We start from the raw sequence: 14,917 nt of genomic DNA, 5'->3' as shown, positions 1-14,917 counted from the left end.
TCTTTTTTTTTGTTACATATTGGCATATTAATATTAGTCAGTCATATTAATTTAGTCAGAGAATAAATTATTTTGAAATAAGAATTACCCCCTAAACCTTTTCTAACCTGGGTGACAACAGCTTTCAAGTGTTTGAGATAACCAACAAAGTGTCTTTTAAATTGCAGTAAAGGAATCTTGCATCAGACTTATTTTGAAAATGGTTTTAGTTAAGCCATTTATCTTATGATTTTTTCTTATTTCAGTCTGTGTAAAGTCATACTAAAAATAATTCCCTATTCCATTATTATTTTCTATTAAATAATGAACTTAAAACAACATATGTTTAGGACTCTCTTCTCTGAGGTCTATTGTAAAGACCTCTTCTCTTTATATTTTGATAGATCTAAGTACTTAGATTCACAACACATGGTTTGACATTTCAAAGTTACAGATGCTTTTCTCCTGGACAGTGTCACAGCTAAACAGGCCACATGTATCTAACATTAAGAGAAACTACACAGATAATTTAATTTTGAATAATAGCAGATGATGCAAAATCTGAGAAGAATGTGGTAGAATGAGGGAAAGTGGTCATTTTGTCCTGCAGCAGCCTAAACCCATAGCAGCAGAATAACAGCTCTGGATAACCTAAGGCACTCTAATTATTAGCTTTATCAAAAAGTTAAGTTTTAAGCAATATCTAAGTAGTAGACAGGGTGTGTGGCTTGTGATCTAAAGCTGAAAGTTGGTTCCATAAGAAAGGAGCATGAAAACTAAAAGATCTGCCTCCAATTTTACTTATAGAGATTCTATGAGCCTGCAGTAAACTTACAGTCTGAGAGTAAAGTGCACAGTTAGGAACATATAAAACAGTAAAATCTGTTGTATTTTTGATTTTGTTAAGGAGAGATTTAAATTCTATTCTTGTGATCGACAAAACAGTTTATTTTGCAGTGACTCTGGTCCAAATTTGACAGTTTCTGTCTAGTCTGCCTTTAAACACAGAACATTTAAAGCCATCCAGGTTTGTTAGCGCAGCAGATCTGCCTGTTGTCAACTCAGTTGGTTTTATTTATTGCTTTCTATTGGGAAAATATAGGTAACGTTTATCAGCGGTCAAATTATTACTCCTACTTGTTTAGCATTTTTATAAATATCAAAATGGTTCATTCAGCAGTAACTTTTAATATATAATTGTTGGGGAGGAGAAAAACAGAATAAATATCACTAGACAGGAAATCTATGCTCTATCGATTCCTTTATGAAAAAGCCGCTAAGTGACATTGTGTTCAAAATAGTTCAATCTACTTTGAGAAAGACAGAAAGTGGCATTGTTTTTCGGGTGATTTGGGTTGTGTTGACGCCCCGGGGGCTGCCAGGCTGAAAATACAGAGCTGTCAGACTCCGACCTGAGCCACTGCTATGAATAACTGGCTGCGTTCTGAAAGCAGAGTATGTATGCAGCTGCTTATATGCCCTAATGAATCCTGCAGCAATAAACTGGTAGACAGACCAACAATGAAAAGCCCCAAATCACATCTAGTTTCATGCAGCTATCTTATTTTAGACAATGGATGCAATGCAGTCTTTATTTATTTGAAAATGGAATGCCCTTCACTGAGGTGACTTGTTTATTTATTAATACTTTTTTTTTTTTGATGGAACATTATGGTAGGAATAGGACTAACAGGATCACGATGATAAAAAAAAGGATTGATTGACAAGCTGCTGAATGGTTTGAGCGCACCCCTCAGGATGAGATCCATTGAGAGAGATCAATGCCCCCCAGGAGGCCTCATCGTGCAGTATACACATGTTAAGTACAGGACAAATGCCAGAGTAAAGGGGTTGGGAATGACCTCACGTTTGTGCTGAAGCCCGAGGGAATGCACTCGTTGACTTCATATCCAGAACATACTTGACATATGACTGAACCGGTTAAACGAATGCGTAGAATAGCTTTGTGCTTTTAGGTATGCATTGCACAGAAGCAAAACAACAAAATATGCAGAAAAGTGGTCTCCTATTTTGTCATACAGTAAAAATATATTTACTTAATTTAATTTGTTCTCCACATTTTGGTTCCAGATGCCAATTATGGCAACAAATTCCATTTAGTTTTTTTTTTCTCTTTTAGTTTACTTAAAGAGTTATGTGTTTATTTGTCACTGTACAGGATTCATAGATATACAGTTTGACAAAATGTCTTTAGCTCCATAATTTCAGTTAGATGTACTTAAATTATGTTGTTTATTGAACTGTCTGTGTTAATATTAGTGTAAATAAAATGTGCAGGAGTCCATTAATTGATCTGGGGTGCAGCCATGTGTGTTTGCGTGTCTGTCTATCTTTTTTTTGTAGTCTCCTAGAGAAATGAAAATAGGTTTGGAGACTTTAAAAGCAAAGCAATTGATCAAAACTGATCATCAGAAAAATATTGGTCTGAAAAAACATTAAAATTAAACATGGGTGCTTGGGTGGTCTATTTTAAAAGCTGAAAAGATTTCATTTGTCACACATTAAAACTGTCGTGCAGGTCGTAAAGATTGTTAGGGGTATGTTGAAGAAGATAGGAAATAAAGAGAAAGTTGTTTGTTAATATTAAAACATTATTGCAATACTCAACTAAAATTAATCAGGCATTAAACCAACAGAGAAACATCATGTGCAGCCTTATCTTAAAGGACCCCAAAAAATAATCCTTAAAGCACATAATGAAATAAAGCATTAGTTTGACCCCAGAAGTGTTTTATTTTTCTCTATGAATATAGTTATTATCATTATTAATATAACAATAATATTAAAATCCGGATGTATGAATGGATTCTAAGGCTGAGGCAAAGGATGAATAATGAATGAATATCTATCTTGAAAATGTATTTAGAAAAAATCTTTCCCTGTTTAAACTTTGTTTGATTGCTTTTCATTCATGTTGCCATATTCCTATATGTCAGAATACAGAGCAGTCAAACGTCTGATATAAAAATGCATTCACTTGACTAGAGCATACCTGAAGCGGGTGGGTCTTGTAAATTGTAAATATTCATCCATTCACTCATTCTTTATCATAATCTACTATGTATCTTTTTGTCCCCCTTTTCATCTAGTGTGGAATGAATTGATGGGGGCTGTACTGTAGGTGGAGCTGATGTAGCCCTTGTAATTTTGTCTACCTGGTAATCATTCTTCTGAAATGTGGCAGAGGGATATACATATACAGTGTATAGCTGGTCCTTGAAAATCAAATCTGACCATTCCAGCCTGCACTGGTCCTCTTAAAAAAAATCACTTGAATGTAATGTTTTGGCTGTTTCCAGCCAGAAATGTATACAGTGTTCTTTGATATAGGTATCTGATGTTTGCATTCACTGTTTCAGATAATATTTACATAATAACTTTCCCATAACCCCACACCCCAGTACTGTTGCACTTGGCTTTGTCCTTTCACATCACATCTGTCAGGACATGTGTGTCATCAAAGCAGGCAGCAGGAATAATAGATAAAAGGCTGAGATTCTCCAGGTTTGCCAAACTGCATACTCACTACATATGGCTGGAAAACTGTTGAGAACTTTAATTGGAAATTCACCATAAATAAGCTCTGGATTGTGGTGCATAAGAATTCAGTACCTTAAACTCAAACCTTTCACATGTTATTATTTAAACCTATTTCACTAAGAAAGATTATTATAAGCTGAAATGTGTATTTAAAGATATGTAGATGGCTATGAGCTATTTTTATCTTTGGATTCAAAGAAACATCTAATGCAGGGATCTGCAACCTTAACAATCTAAAGAGGCATTTTACCATTAAAATAAAACAAATCTAGTGCTGCAGTTATTACGTGACTTTTTTGAAAATGAAAATTCAGGGTTATTGCTAAATATGGACTACAGGAAATAAATATTCTTTTATTTCTCTTTTAATAGTTATGCAAGTTTAACTCCTCCTGGTCATTGATGGTGACTCATGCTTGCTCACTCTGTACTAGTTCTGTACTAGTTGTCTACTGCTTGCCAGGTACGCTAATGTTAATGCTAAACAAAACCTTTGCTGCATTATGACGGAACCAACACTGGAAATCTTGGAAAAAAATTTCACCCTCCTTTTTTCTGCTTTTTGATATATTTTTTTTAGCTTGAACTGGAAAAATGGAAGCCATTTCTCAGCTGCATTATGTAGTTACTAGGATTAGTAACACCTGACCTATGTTTCCCATGACTTCAATCTGTAATGGTGCAGAACCCTCTTGTATCCACATTGATATCATAACCAGAAGTCAAATTTTATATATTTTAGACTCTTTAAAATCTTCTTTAGTTAGATGCTATGTTTGGACAGTTATATAAAACACTATTTTTTTTTTCCTAATGATGAAAATAAAATCTTAAACCCATTAAGGTAGCCTGCATTTACGGCCAATGTTACTGAAAATATTATACAGCTATGCCATGAGAAAAAACCTTCTGAAACCTGCACTTATTATATCGCCTACTTTATATAAAACTATTACCTGGATTACACATTTCTGGCAAAAGTTATTGAAAGCCATTGTGAAAGGTCCAAAGAGCCAATTGCAGCTTTAAAGCCACAGGTTGCAGACCCCTGATCGCATGAGTAAGTTAAATAATTTTCTTGTGCTGCAGACAGAAAACTCATAAATAAAAGTTAAAACAATTCTATTTATTACTATAAGAAACCCATTTGTATGACTAAAATCAGGAAAGTGTGTGATGGTGGTTTGGATTAATTATGATTTGCCAACTATTATATGTATTATATAATATATAAAAAATAGCAGTGGGATGATATACTGTTTTTTAAAGTCAGCAGCATCCTTACTTGATTTCCAGCAAAACTAGACCTATTTATATTATGCACCACTAGGTGGCTCTGGCCTTTTAAACTTCATCTCCTTAGTGAATGTGACTCATACAGTATATCCTTTATTTTGATTTTTCAACTTTATTGATCTCACATTGGAGAAATTTACCTCTGCATTTAACCCATCCCCATGTGGAGCAGTGGACTGCCATCATGTGGCACCATGAAGGGAAACAAATATGCTTAGCTTAATTTAAACTAAGCTTTGAGTACATACAAGCAGCATGAATGTATATTTTCATTAATCATTTTTACAGCAGTATTTTAACAGCAACTGCCAGACCTATGAAAATCATCAGCTGTCTGGGTGTGAAACAGGTCACCATTTTAAATTAGCCCTACAGGCTTTAAACATGAAGTGAGAGGTGAGTGGTCCCATTGTTTCGATATAAGCGGCCTCAAACAAATAAGTAGGCTGGGTGCTAATCTCACAGAATATGCAAAGCTGCAGACACCATAGAGGTTGGATAAAGGCGTGGAGTGGTTGGTCGTTTGGAAAAGTATTGCACTCACTGAATGCAACCTAATTGGAGCCACTGCTTTAATGGGACTAAAGGATAATCGATTATGATATGGATGACTGACTGAGGAGTGGCGGATTGATTGGTGGATGGAGTACAGTAGGAGGCCAAATAAATGAACACCTTGCGTTGCAGGAAGAGGTCAAACTTTATATCTAGCTTCTACGGAAACTGTGAAGGAAAACAATCCTGAAAGACACAAATTTCTCTTTTGAATTCTTGTGACAAGTTGAAGAGAGGACAAGCTGTTCTTATCCTTGTGAGTACATAACTCTTTTGATGTCATGGTTTTATTCAGATGCCACAATTTCATCAATGGAAAAATATTTTCCTTATTTTGATGTAAAACTAAAGAAAGTTTTGATGATAAAGTGTATAAAAACAGCAGACTTTAACTAGGCTATGCTTAATTTCTGCAAACAGTAATAAGCTTTTTTTTTTTCTAAACATGATTGCTGATAAAATTAGATAATCAGGTTTACCAATAATCCTGCTGCAAGTTAATACAGAATGAACACATACTGGTGAGATTATACATGGGAATCAATTACCACTGCTTAAATGTCGTATAGTGTTTTATTTGCATTCAGTTAAAGATGCTCACAAATTCAATATTGATTTTTTTTTTTTAAAGAAATATCAATATTTCCCTTCAATGCAAAAAGCATTAGAGGAAAAGGTAATCCGCAGCCTATTGGTTGCCAGAGAGCGATGACAATTTATGTATTGAACATCAAACTTGTACATCAATGCATGGCATTATGTCAACAAAGATAGCGAAGAAAATTCTCCAACACCAATTTAAAATCAAAAAGTAAAGATTTTTATGTAGTAAGGAGGACAAAGCCAGAGAGATGTCTTAGAGGAGTAACAAATTTCACCCGATAGAGGGGTTTTAAAAGACATACTGTAACCAGAACAATCAGCTGTTATTACTTTAACATAATGATAAATTACAGGTTTTTGACAAGAACAGTCATTGGAAGCAGTTTTTCAGACTGACTTTCTAATTACTGGTCACTTCTGACCAACACTGATCCATTGATGTTCACATAAATGACCACATTATTTCCACCAACTGCCACTAAAATAATCTACTCTGTGTAAACAATCCACCCAGCAGTTGTTGAAGGCTCACCTTTCTCAACACTCAGACAATCAGTGACTGTATATACGTACTTGGAAACAAAGGTGGGTAGTAAGTGGTTACATTTACTTAGTTATATTTACTTTATTATTAACTTTAGGATAAAGTACTTTTTAGAGTAATTTCAATACACCATACTATATACTTATGTAGTAACATGAAGTATCGCTACTCTTATTTGAGTAATATCTATGGCTATTCTACCCAGTATGAGCAACTTCCCTAAAAAAAAATAAAATAATAACAATGGATGAAACACCTTTTAAACTAAAAGGAACCAGGCATAGGAAGACAGTTTAATTTGTGCTTAAAAGACTTTCCTCAATTTACAATTTTTGTTATTTTAATCCTACTTTTATCTGCTGAGACATCTATGGCAATGAGGTCAAGGTAATAGGAAAGAAAAGGTATCTATCCTTTCACTTGAAATACTTAAGCTTGTTCTGTAATGCATATTTTACATAGTTTAACAAATAGATTTATATATTAAATGTGAGGGGAAAAAGGATTTTGAGAAGTGTTTCTTCTGTCTGAAGTTTTTGTTTCCTGCATTTTTTTCATTTGTATTCATTACTATCTTTTAGTTTTTCAAACAAAATTAAATTGGACCTAACATTACATTATGGTCTGTCTGATTTACGTAATTAACTTTTAGTCATTTTTTATTTTTACTTGAATAGAAATATGTTAAAGTACTGTTGTAGTCCTACTTTTGGTTGAGTGCATTTTGTTCTAGCTTCACTTCAAAAAAAATACTGCTAATTATCTCATCTAAAGATCATTTACAGAGATCTGTGCACATTAAAACAGTTTTTGATAAGTAAAAACAAACTTTATTCAGGCAATTACTCCTGTTTGAGCCATCTGTCCAAGTCGTGGTGTTCCACATTTTCTTTCCTCTTCCTTAGGTTTGGATTAGTCCATCCCCTGACTGCTAAGCTTGCATTTTCTTTGTATTATTTGATTTGATATTAATGTGCGGCAGGTCAATCTGGCCCTTTATCTGTTTTCTACTGCTCAGCTATGTTTCCCAAGAGATCATTTTTATTGTAAAACTGCTCATTTAATCTTTTCTTGTTCTCAGTAAGCATCCATACAGCTGTTGGGCACATTCTCATGTCATAAGTCTATCAATAGATCGTTAGAAACTGTGGATAGATTAAAGTCTTCATTAATATACGGAACATGTTTCTTATTTTTGAAAGGCTTTTTGTCAAAAAGTTATTTTAAATGTTTTTTTTTTGCCTTGATAGACAGTAAATTAATAGAGATTAATCTATTTGTGTTTCATAAGTTCAATCTTCATATATTTTTTTCCTTATAAATTGTGAACTTTGCCCCTTATACCGTTTCTGCAGCAATATGTATTTCTTGTTTTCATCTGATGAATGAATAACATTATAAATGCCACCTAATTGTAAGACATAATTTTATATGAGCAGTAATGTGACGACGCTACCTCAATGTGTTTTAAAAAACCACAGCATTTGTTGTTAATTTAAAAGGTAAAGGTCATAACATTTTAAATTGGTAACGTAAATCTATATGTTTCAGTGCTTCAATCAAAAAGTCTGAAGAAATGGGTTCAACGAGCGCTCCAAGAGGGTGTGGCTCCAACATCAGCTCCATATACTACAACCTTTGTGACCTGACGGTGCTGTGGGGTGTCGTGGTTGAAGCCGTAGCAGCTGCTGGTGTGGTGACCTCCTTCATTCTGTTTATCATTCTCATGGCCTCGTTACCATTTGTGACGGATAAGAAGAGGAAGGGTATGGTGGCTCTACAGGCCAGTATTTTGGTCTTCACATTGGGACTTTTTGGCCTCACCTTTGCCTTTATTGTGGGGCAGCACTCTACAAGCTGTGCTGCTCGTAGGTTTTTATTTGGAGTACTGTTCTCAGGCTGCCTAGCCTGCTTGGTGATGCACGGGTTGTGGCTTGCCCTGCTGAAACAAAGTGGTCGTGGGCCAAGAAGCTGGTTGTTATGGGTGGGAGCTCTGGGTCTCTGGCTTGTTGAAGTGATCATCAACATTGAATGGCTTGTCCTCACTATGGTCTGGAGCCCACCTGGTAAAATAGATCTCCCTGACCTCTCCTGCAGCATTGCCAACAAGGACTTTGTATTGGGCCTCATTTATGTAATGGTTCTTATGGTTGGTGTAGTGCTTCTTGCTTCTCCCTCTCTATCACACAAACACAAGCAGTGGCGCCGAGATGGTGCTTTCATCTTGGTTACAGGACTCTGCACTATAGCAATCTGGGTATCCTGGATTACCATGTACATCTATGGAAACAGAGTGGCTGGTAATCCCAGCTGGGATGATCCAACGTTGGCTGTAACTGTCGCCTCAAATGCCTGGGTCTTCCTCTTCTTCTACATAATTCCAGAAATATGCCTACTAACACAAGGAGACCCAGACCTGGAAGAACCCAACGATGGAGAGCATATTTATCCTGCAAGGAGCCTCGCATACGATACCATCCTCAAGGAGCTAGAGGCAGCGCCCCAGAACCTGTATATAGAGAATAAAGCTTTCAATATGGACGAATCACCAGCAGGTAGGGCATACATCACATTGGCATATATGTAAAGCTTTGGTGTCATGCAAACATTAAGCTTGCCCGCCTATATACATAATATGTACTTTATAAAGAATAAAGTGTTCATTGTTGATAAATCTCCAGCTGGTACAGGCAGCATACAGTAGTTTAATTTAACTTATGTTAACTTTAATCCAATGGTTGATTTCACAGATTAAATAGCAGAGCTGATATATCAAAGAACATACCAAGATTTGCATCAGTTGTGCAACAACACCAAAAAAATCTGTATAGAAATGTATGTTCTGGGTTGGATTCTAGCTACAGTCGTTTTGCAATTCATCATGTTCAGTAAATACATTTCTAATTAATGTAACCTTTAATGTCCGGATATTAGACAACAAATTTAGCGTATTAACTTTCATCTTTGGTTTTATCATTTTACAGTCCCTCAAAGTCGTAATTTGAAGCTGGATTAGCCATACGAACCTCTAAACAATATTAAGGAATGCTTCAATTTGCATTAGAGGTGGATATTGCAGATCCAGAAAGAAAACAAAAAACTGGAGTTGCTAGGAAAGGGACAGTGTTTGTGGTTGGTGACTGAATGATTGGGAGGTTTTCAAAGCAGCTTGTTTTCCATACACCAATAACTCCTTTACTTAACAAAAATAATCTAAATGGCTTTTTTGACAGGAGGACTTTTTCTAGAAGCAGTAGAAACCCAAAATAAAGTATACAAATGTCCAAAATGAATTCAGCATAAAACATCTCCTTAAGTAGAAAAATCTATAAAGGAAAAAAAGTAGGAGGGTAGATGGGTGCAGGTTTTTGAATAGCAAAGAAAGCATCTGGATAACCAGCACTATGAGGTTCTTCATCAAAATCAGACATTAAATATATAGATAAGGATATATGGATGAGCCGATTTTATTGTTGAATAATACACAAATGACAACAGCAGGTCTCTCTGAATGACTACAGAAAAAATAAATAAAAGAACCTTTAGTGTCAGAGCAAACTGCAAGGAGACATTTTGGAGTCACAAATTCTCCATAAGATAGATGCCAACAAAATGCTTATTGGAAGGTTTGCCTAATTCTACTGGTAGAATATGCCAGGCAGACTGAGCTAGTTGCCAAAAGAAACCTCACATTTAGAGTGGAAAAAAAGCATTCATGTATATATTGATAGGGTTTGATTTTAGGCTGTGTCACAGATCAGCTTTATGACCTGACTTATATTATGTGCTCTAAATATATAAACATTCTTTTACAAGACCCCCCTAGGCCAGTGTCTCCGTATGGCATCTACAATGGCCAGCCTCGAAGCTGTGTGTACCAGCCAACAGAAATAGCCCTTATAACCAAAGGTCTAACAATGGTAAGATGTTTATTAACCTCCTTAATTTCTCAGTCGCATTCAAAGCAGTGACTTTACCTTTCCTTTTCACAGATGAACCAAGGCCTGATGATACCTCGGGCCAGAGTCCCGTCTTTGAACCCAGGGAGCGGGAGGAGCTCCTTGTCTCACTCAGTCGAGTCTTTGGCTTCCCAGGGACTTTCATAGATTTTGTGCTTTCTTTGTTTCTCTTCTGAAGATGCTTTAACATTCTAACAAGACAGATCATGAATAGATCCTGTTATAGGGTTTCTCATCAACGTACCATAGTATTGCTTTCTGTGCACCAGTATAATCTTGTGGTACTTACAGTGAAGAATGTCCATTTATTGCTGGATGAAACAAATATTTACATAGGAAAATACAGTCCCTTTTGAAGCCTAATATATTCCATCCGCTGTGAACTGTATTAGAAAATGTAGAATATAACCTCTAGCCTCACTTACAGTGGATTTTACCTACTGTGCTACGAATTCAACTGTTTCCCGCTGTGCCTTACTTTCAAATCAAAACTTTCAAGCAAAACAAAGACTTTAATGCTTTTAGATCAAGCTCTAATATGTATGTACTGTAAAAATGTTGGGTATTAGTTTAAAAAAATGATAAAAATTAAAATCATAAGCAAAAAGTAATGCTTTTAGTCTTGAGCTTATATAGAACTTTAGACAACTTTCAGTGTAACAAAAAAGACCATTAGATAATCTTTTTATTTTTATTTATTTAGCTATACAGTTAAACATTGCAAAGTCATGCTCAGATGATAAGACGCAAGAAAGATGGTAAAACTTATAGAGCTTATAGTGCCTCCCTTAAATATATGATTCGCCTATTCATTTTTATGATAAATTACCCCAAAACACCAAAACATAATTAAAGGATCAGCATGTTAGGATATTATTCAAATACTTCACAATAAAAATAAGCACAAAAAAAATAGAAAGCGTTGAATAAATTATAATAGAAACAACATTGTGTGATACTAGGGGATGATCTTTCTGTTTGGTTACTGCACTGAATGCAGAATACATTTACATGTCCTGATAAGTTTTATCTGTGGCTACAGCTGCTGTCCCACTTTGTTGTTGACTTACAATGCTTAGAGAGGTGTGTCAACCCTACTAAAACATTTAAACTCGTACTAGAATAATAAGTGCATTCTTGTACTGAGTTAGAGCTGTATGCAGTGATAAGTACGAACTACATGTAGATGCATATAATTATACTTGGTCTAGATTTTTTAATTAAAATAAGTTGTAAAATCACAACTCTTTAATGCTGCTTGACTCTGAATGACTCGGGCACCTTTCTGCACCGGCAAGGAAAATGATCTACATCTGATTAGTCCACCTACACACCCACTTTTCATAATTCAGATCTTCAGGAAGCTGTGGCTACCTAGCAGCAGGCTGAATCAGCTGAATGTCTCCCAATTATCCACACCCTCTCCTTTTGCCTCTAGTCATGAGCACTTGCTCGGAAACGAGATTGGTGGCAAACTAGGAGTCCCTCACTGTGGATTTGTACAAAACATCCCAGCAAATATTAAGAAGCTTGTTTCCTCCTGCATACGGAGATTGACTAATCAAAGGAAACACTGATTTGATGAAAGCTTGGAAATGGATAGAGGTTTTTAAGATATTATGTAAAGGTATCATTTGTAATAGTTATAATTAGGGATGGGCTAATTACTGGTAATGAGGTATAGCAGGCTTTTAAGGATACCTTTTCCATCACAGTGTTCCTTTAAAGCCATTTTCATATGATACCAGAGAAAGAACTGGAAAGACCGCCTCCCACCTGTTGCTAAAGAAGATTGTGGCATTTTGAGTTATTTACCCATCAGCTTATATTTAGCACTGATGCTTAGATCCCTTATCTGCAAAAAGTACCTTCAAGAATAGCAATGTTCCTTTCCATTATTCAATAAAAACAGTCCCTTGTGCATTTTGTTCCACAACGGCCTTGAATATCAACTGTTAAAAGTGTGTATTACATAAAAAAGGGAGCCTTCTTCTTTCAAAACAATCTAATCGTAAAAGCAAAATGGGGAAAATGTGTGTTCAGATTCACAAAAAGGCTTTCACACACTTGTTAAGCCCTTTATGTTATCTGAAAACATCTGTTTGGGTTTATTAATGAATGCCCTTAGTGTTCTCCAAAATATTAGACTTTAGCTGGGAGTTCCTGGGTTTTTTTTTAACCTGGTGAGTGATGCAGATTGATGCCCTAAACTACGCAGGCAGCAACTATAAACTCCCCGATAGCAAAAGCGACAACACACAGCAGAGGTGCGTGCACCTGTCTTGCATTTCCTGATTACTGTGACAACAGTCAAAAGAATAGTCATAAAAATAAAGTGTTAACATAGGGAAGTTAAGACCTGCTTCATAACATAGTAACACTGTTAGTGTTGTCTAAAAAGCATGAAACAAATATTTGCTTTTTTAGTCCAGGATGTGTTAAATGTTTAAGCTCTAAAACAATGCTTCTATATTTGTGCAGATGCCAATATCTAAACAAAGGTCTTTTTCATGCTGGGAAGTCTTTAAAGGATTACAAAATTAAACACCGGCACCAGCCTTTCAGGAGCCCCAATTTTCTTAAGGAAAGGAAAGTTTGTTTATTTGGCACATATCTTTAGCAAGACTTTAAATCATAAAATGAAACATAACAAGAAAACACCCATAGAAAAAGACATTGCAGTAGAATAAAGTTTATGAAAATAAATTAAAGCCTGACAAAGACATTTAAATTGCCAATGGTCTTATTGTTGGAATGGAAGGTTTGAGATAGGCTTATAGTTCTGCAGGAGCAGCTTGTCCAAGTTGCTCTTTTCTATAGTGCTTTAATGATTGCTGTTTTTCCCTGACAAAAGGGAAACGTTTATTGATTGAGTAAATCTGATTTTATGATAGGAATAGCTTTCTTTAAGGAAGCTCTGTGTAAAACATCGGGAAGAAGGACGGAGTCGGTGTAAGATTTGTTTTTTTAAGTTTATTTGGTGAATTTTGGAAATTTAGGCAAAATCTTTTCTAGTTGAAAACTATTTTGATCCTGGATGTTATGGATTTAATGATTGCCTTGTTTTTTTCAGTGTGAAAAATCATACATTTTTGGAGGCCCTGAAAGAGTTAAGTTCAGATGCTATAATGACAGGAGGGTTTATAAACTTGTAAATCTTGGCATATAAAGCATGAGCATTATTAATGTAATTTATTGAAATACTGCTTGTTTTTTTTTTTTTTTTTTACTAATTCAGTTTTTTCATTATCAAGAAAAGAACCCCACATGGTCTTCAGAGTTGGGGGCAGAATACCTGAACTTAAATAAGCTCAACTGAAAGTAATTGACTCTGTGCAATCAGCCTGGTTTCCTTTGATAGAAAACTGACGGTTTGATTGAATTGTATCTAAAAAGTGTTTTGAGATGACATGTCATGTGAACCTGTCCTATACTGCATATATATAAAAGCTTGAGTGGAATTAAGCAGCATTCCTATAGCAATCAGCCAGGATGTAGTTTGTAAATTTCATGATTGATCAAAAGACATTTGTTTTTTTTAGACTTTTAAAAATTAAAATCTTGGAAAAATGAATGCAATAACTTGGAGAGACACATTGTGTAGGCATTACACAAATTTTTTAAGGATGGTCTCCCAGCTTTATTAATATAACTTTGTTTAGTAATCTATTTTTGCCCCTTTTTGCTTTTCAAATAGCTAAATTCTACAAACATATGATGGGAAGTGTCTGCAACCAAAAGGTTTAATTTTGGGGCGTCCTTATCAAAGCGCATGCTGCAATACATTTTATATAGCCAAAACAGGATTTACATAAATGAGACTCATGTTAAAAATATGGTTCTATCACCTTAGAGATTAACTTTGGGGAGTGCTCAGCAAATAGTTGTTCTGTCAACACCTTGGATCAGGGGCGGTTCTAGCCAATCATTGGCCAACCCTAACAGCTGATTTGTTTTTCTCCCACGGATTTAATTTGATACCCCGGGAAAAAGCAGTTCTCCTCTAAGCCTGATGGTGGCAGCATTGATGTTATCATGAGGAATTTCCTACTTTGACATCGTTCATAATAATATGCTATAAATAAAGATGACTAATACAGAATGTTTGCTTTTAAGCTTTATAGTGGAGAGTGTCTCTGTAGTCACCTAGGACTCTTCTCTAAAGAAAAAGAGTTCAATCCATTTAATGTATATATTATGTAGAACCATAGATTCATGTAAATGTCAGCAATGTATAAATATGTGCATAGCTTTATTAGGAAGGCCCCAAATGAAAATCTGGTCTGTCTTTGGTGATTCGGGAAATCTAAATGTTGTGTGTTCATTCTCCCATTGGCTTATTTTAATCAATATAGATTGACCTAATAATTTTTTTTGCTATGTATCATTTTTCAGCCATCCATCAGTGTGCATTGGCCTT

The 14,917-nt window shown here is 35.3% G+C and overlaps 1 protein-coding gene across 1 annotated transcript; it reads left to right on the top strand.

Moving 5' to 3' along the window:
- The first annotated feature begins 5,330 nt into the window (after nucleotides 1-5,330).
- Nucleotides 5,331-13,705, top strand: LOC119778257 (G-protein coupled receptor family C group 5 member C-like). The gene is made up of 4 exons (XM_038277407.1): nucleotides 5,331-5,647; nucleotides 8,090-9,093; nucleotides 10,355-10,458; nucleotides 10,531-13,705. Exons 2-4 carry the CDS (start codon nucleotides 8,115-8,117, stop codon nucleotides 10,642-10,644), a joined length of 1,197 nt encoding a protein of 398 aa, XP_038133335.1. The 5' UTR covers nucleotides 5,331-5,647; nucleotides 8,090-8,114; the 3' UTR covers nucleotides 10,645-13,705.
- Nucleotides 13,706-14,917: the final 1,212 nt, after the last annotated feature.

The sequence above is a fragment of the Cyprinodon tularosa genome, unplaced genomic scaffold, assembly GCF_016077235.1.
Source record: "Cyprinodon tularosa strain WSP-4 unplaced genomic scaffold, ASM1607723v1 ctg131, whole genome shotgun sequence".
NCBI lineage: Eukaryota > Metazoa > Chordata > Actinopteri > Cyprinodontiformes > Cyprinodontidae > Cyprinodon > Cyprinodon tularosa.
The sequence above is the reverse complement of the archived record's forward strand: the minus strand, read 5'-3'. Positions and strand labels throughout refer to the sequence as shown.